Source organism: Alosa sapidissima, chromosome 4 (assembly GCF_018492685.1).
Source record: "Alosa sapidissima isolate fAloSap1 chromosome 4, fAloSap1.pri, whole genome shotgun sequence".
Classification (NCBI taxonomy): Eukaryota; Metazoa; Chordata; class Actinopteri; order Clupeiformes; family Clupeidae; genus Alosa; species Alosa sapidissima.
The window spans coordinates 38994103-38999922 of record NC_055960.1 but is presented as its reverse complement, the minus strand read 5'-3'; the positions used below and the strand labels follow the sequence as shown (position 1 = coordinate 38999922).

The following is a 5820-nucleotide window of genomic DNA, read 5'->3' as shown; positions in this document are numbered from 1 at the left end:
GTGTTTAATGGAGTTTAATGACACATTTTAGTACAAGGCAGGTCAGAAACAGGGACTATGTACACATACAAACTGCTCTTATAAAAGTGTAAATTCTCCCATAGGTACCTGAAAAGGGGGAAGAAGACTACAGTAGGACTTTTGTTAAGAATCAGGACTTGTGATACTGCACACAGTGCACACACACACACACACACACACACACACACACTAAGTTAATACAGCAGGATATCCAAAGCTACAGAAATAAGAGGGAAAGAATACACATAGCACTAAATAGGTGATCAGTAATACTGCACACACACACACACACACACAGAATACACATAGCACTAAATAGGTGATCAGTAATACTGCACACACACACACACACACACACACACACACACACACACACAGAATACACATAGCACTAAATAGGTGATCAGTAATACTGCACACAGCGCGCGCACACACACACACACAGAATACACATAGCACTAAATAAGTGATCAGTAATACTGCACACAGCGCGCACACACACACACACACACACACACAGAATACACATAGCACTAAATAAGTGATCAGTAAATGAGCTTCAGCACAGATGTCCAGATGATGACATGTGCAGGGCTGACCTCTCGCTGTTTCCTATTGGCTAAAAGATTCCACGACTTGGCACATCACAGCTGGCCCAGACAAACGGCCCTACAGTCACACCCTCTCACAAACCTGGCAGGTGCACATCTAAACAACGCAGGTGCCGAGTCATGCTCTGGAGCGGTCTACCTCTGAAAGCAGGATGGGTCTATCAGGTGCTGAGTCATGTTCTGGAGGGGTCTACCTCTGAAAGCAGGATGGGTCTATCAGGTGCTGAGTCATGTTCTGGAGGGGTCTACCTCTAAAAGCAGGATGGGTCTATCAGGTGCTGAGTCATGGTCTACCTCTGAAAGCAGGATGGGTCTATCAGGTTCTGAGTCATGGTCTACCTCTAAAAGCAGGATGGGTCTATCAGGTGCTGAGTCATGGTCTACCTCTGAAAGCAGGATGGGTCTATCAGGTGCTGAGTCATGGTCTACCTCTGAAAGCAGGATGGGTCTATCAGGTTCTGAGTCATGGTCTACCTCTGAAAGCAGGATGGGTCTATCAGGTGCTGAGTCATGTTCTGGAGGGGTCTACCTCTAAAAGCAGGATGGGTCTATCAGGTGCTGAGTCATGGTCTACCTCTGAAAGCAGGATGGGTCTATCAGGTGCTGAGTCATGGTCTACCTCTGAAAGCAGGATGGGTCTATCAGGTGCTGAGTCATGGTCTACCTCTGAAAGCAGGATGGGATGGGAGTTGTATGATGGTTGATTCTACCTCTAAAGGTTTCATCCATCTGCATCACTGATTTGATCTTAAACATACATTTGTACCTGATGCTGCTTGTACATGTAAACACATATGTATAGATTATATAAGTACAGATATATATATATATATATATATAAAACTCTTCTCAAAAAACTGTAAAAAGTTTGACCAGTTTTACAAACATTATCAATGTTCATTTGTTTTATCAAGCAATCACTGAGAATAAGTATGATAGTTGATGAGCCTGTCTCAAATAGCTTTCATCTCCACAGGGCATCTAATCTTATGACTGAGGTGTGTGTGTGTGTGTGTGTGTGTGCAGGGCATCGAATCTCATGACTGAGGTGTGTGTGTGTGTGTGTGTGCAGGGCATCTAATCTCATGACTGAGGTTTGTGTGTGTGTGCAGGGCATCGAATCTCATGACTGAGGTGTGTGTGTGTGTGTGTGTGTGTGTGTGCAGGGCATCTAATCTCATGACTGAGGTGTGTGTGTGTGTGTGTGTGCAGGGCATCTAATCTCATGACTGAGGTGTGTGTGTGTGTGTGTGTGTGTGTGTGTGTGCAGGGCATCTAATCTCATGGCTGAGGGGCAGTGCAGGTGTCCACATGGTGCTGCTGGCCTGCTGGGCGAACACGGACAGATATATAGAACCCTAGACCTGTGGAACCAAATATGCACAGAACTAGGTACCTGTGGAACCTGTTAGAGAACTAAAGGTCTGGAGCACATCCAGAACCAGATGTGCAGAACCAAGATGCAGAACACATGTCCAGACAAGTGTCCAGTCCAGCAGAGCTGCAGGCCAGATTATGCGAGTGGCGGCGCCCTCGTTAGCAGAAGCTTCTGGGTCATGGCGAAGATCAAACGAGCGAGGCGGCTTTCCTCTCGTACACGGAGCTTAATGAGGGTAAACACACACACACGCACACACACACACACACACACGCACACACACACACACACGCACACACACACACTATACCAGGCAGGTCACATCAACCGAGCCGAGAGTCACAAACTCAGAAGCAGAAGCTCACACACACATCAGAGTAGCCTTGTTACCATGACAACCTAACAGAAAATCTCTGTGGTTACATGATTTTTGAGTCTATAAAATGCGTCTGGCTTGTTCACAGTAAAGAATCTAAATGAGGGAGGCAAAACAACACAACAGAAAGCTCATACGTAAACATAAAATTCTCCAAATTTACACAAGAAACCAAAATATCACCATCACACTGTACATGACACATGTGGCTACATTTCCAGTTGTGCACTTTAAACCCACCCCCATACACACACACACACACACACACACACACACACACACACTTGTAATTAGTCTCTCTCACACACACAGCAGTCTGTGCAGGGGTGCGGCCTGCTGTCTGGGTGGTGTCTCTGGCGGTGGACAGGCAGGCCGGACGCTGCTCCCAGCGGCGACTCAAGCTGACCGTCACGTCCTCTGGAGAACAGCAGCAACTGGGAGGGGCTCCATGGAAGGGGTGTGGCTTCTATCCTGGCCCGCCCTCATGGGCTGGACGGGAGGCGGGGGGAGGGGCAAGAACCCTGACTGTCAAAGCTGGCAGTGCGAGCCTTCCACTGGAGAAAGGAGGAGAAGAGGGAGAGAGAGAGAGAGGGAGAGAGGGAGAGAGAGAGGAAGAGAGAGAGAGAGAGTGAGGGAGAGAGAGGGGGAGAGAGGAAGAGAGAGGGAAAGAGGGAGAGAGAGAGAGGGAGAGAGAGAGAGAGAGAGGGAGGAGGGAGGGAGAGAGAGGGAGAGAGAGAGAGAGAGGAAGGGGGGGAAGAGGGAGAGAGAGAGGGAGGGAGAGAGAGGGAGGGAGAGAGAGAGGGAGGGAGGGAGCGAGAGGGAGGGAGGGAGGGAGAGAGAGGGAGGGGGGGGAGAAAGAGGGAGAGAGATAGAGAGAGGGAGGGAGAGAGAGGGGGAGAGATGGAGAGAGAGAGGGAGGGAGAGAGAGAGAGGGGGGGAGAGAGGGAGGGAGAGAGAGACACATACAAGTTACAAGTTAAACAGAAACATCACAGGGCTCGCAGAGCAGATTCATATGTTGAAAACAACCTGCCCATCCCCCCCCCCCCCCCCACACACACACACACACACACACCCCCCAGACTGTTCTGCAGGTGTTGTCGGTGAACAGGCTGTAAGCGTTGGCTAAAGGCTCTGGTATGGTCGTGCGTCACATTTGCGCATTTTTGCCGTGGACGTGAAGCATACTCCAACTTCTGCTGTCCTGAATGCGCGTTAAATCGTTAAGGTTAGCGCCTGCGCACTACGGATTAACTGTGATACTCTGCCCCACCAACTGGGGGCGGTACGTCGAGCCGGAGTAGGACACAACCACCAAAGAAGCCTGAAACGCCTGAAGAAAAGAAGAACGTGGGATGTGCGAGCACTGAACGAAGGAAGAGCTAACGAAGGAAAAAGCACCACGAGTACGTTCGCCTGTCTGCTGGGAAGTTTGATAAGCTGGCCCATCGCATCGCTCCATTTATCATCCACCAGAACACACACAGCACACCTGTTGGTATAGCTGAGAGACTAGCTTAGCCTACTTGCTTATTAGGCTACTTAGCCTATAGCTAAGTGACTCGGTGCTGCGAGGGCAGCAATATTGGTGCGATACAAAGTAAAGACATTTTTCTGAACACATGCAGCAGTGTCATGGTAAGAAAGAGTTGTGCGTACAGATGTCCTCAATTAAATTTGTATTGAGTCTTCACACCTGCCTCATACCAAAAAGTATGAACCAAAAACCTGTAAATATGACGTTTCAATAAAAGTTTTGAAGTAACTATTTGTGTTCATAATGTATAATGTCTCACTGTGATAATGGGTGTATTTAGAGCGAGAGGTAGCCTAGGTTATTCCTTCAATTATTATTATGATAATGCATTATCCGGTGTTGACAGGCGAGTTTCGAGATTTGAGTTCAGCATTGTTCAGGAGTAGGCTAGGTGATAATGATTGCACCTGGGAGAGGTAGGCTACATTCCCTTTATTATTATAATCACTATTGATAACGCATTATATACGGAACAGGCGAGAATGCATCTCGATCAGCAAGTGTTACTGGGTTTCGCCTGAGCTAGATAGATACCTTTAATTGGCTCTGGGTTTCGCGATTTGATTTCAGCATACGCTCATTTTTAAAAGATGCATTTAATCCGAAGTCATGTCAGCTCTCTATGCAGGGAGTAAGGCTGTCACTGTCTATGATTAGTTTTATTTTATTGTTTACCATCTCATTCAGTGCTATATGGTCCAGGGCTCATGACCAAATCAAGCCAATATAATAGCCAGTAGCCACAATGAGCCCATGCAGCTACCCTGTTTCGACAATCAAAGGTAACGCACAGAACGGCCAGCAGACAGATAATTACGTCCCCAACTCATCTAAAATGTGGTGTCTTGAAATACTTTGGGTTCTACACCATAGATGGTAAAGTGACCGTTAAATATAATGTTAAAGAATGTATCTGGATTGTGGCTTTACATCGGTCGAAGTTGACTCCATGTCGTGGTGTCTCACGTAACTCAAAACCAGGCAAGCTGAGGACAGGCGCTCTGTTCCATCGTCGTTATGGTAACCAAACAAGTCTTCTTCTGTCTAGGTTTGTTTCTACGTTTAAGTGTTGTTCTTCTATGTGGTCCACCTACTGGAGGGGAGTGTTTACAGCAGTTCCGTTTCACACATGCGCAGTCTTAAATTTCGGTCGACTCAAAGACGCGACGCATGCTGTAAAAATGACGCAATTCTCGTCACGCGCTCACCAGTGCCGCGTGCGCGGGACGCAGACGCGGGACCGTACCATAGGCTTAAGTTACAGACACTCATGAACAACTGATGCTAATTATCTGGGAAACATTCTCTAACAGCAGTCAAGTTGTCATTGTTCGTGTCAAACAAGTTGTGAATTTGTTGTAACATTAAAAGATGAATTAAGTAAGTAAATATACTCTTTTGATCCCGTGAGGGAAATTTGGTCTCTGCATTTATCCCAATCCGTGAATTAGTGAAACACACTCAGCACACAGTGTACACACAGTGAGGTGAAGCACACACTACCTGTAATCCCGGCGCAGTGAGCTGCCTGCTACAGCGGCGCTCGGGGAGCAGTGAGGGGTTAGGTGCCTTGCTCAAGGGCACTTCAGCCGCAACCCACTGGTCGGGGCTCAAACTGGCAACCCTCCGGTTACAAGTCCAGAGTGCTAACCAGTGGGCCACGGCTTATACTTATACTTAGAAGGTTTGGTCGCTGCGGCATTTATTATAAATCGTTTTTCTGCGTGAGAAATACAGTGTGTGGCGGGAGTGCGAGGCTAAAGACCGAAATGAGTGAGTGTCACACTGTGTGACACTTGAGAGCCCTGCTTAACGTGGAAGCAGCCAGGACCCCACCCCTGTAGGATAGCTCAGGTCATTTATGAGCAGGACCCCACCCCTGTAGGATAGCTCAGGT

General features: G+C 47.8%; 1 protein-coding gene across 1 annotated transcript in view; it reads right to left on the bottom strand.

Moving 5' to 3' along the window:
• Positions 1-5820, bottom strand: part of syt6b (synaptotagmin VIb) — an 81816-nt gene continuing 75996 nt past the window's right edge. Inside the window, 2 exon segments of the mRNA XM_042088583.1 lie at positions 1-1298; positions 2029-2940. Of these exon segments, the coding sequence (XP_041944517.1) occupies positions 2869-2940 (72 nt within the window). The 3' untranslated portion in view covers positions 1-1298; positions 2029-2868.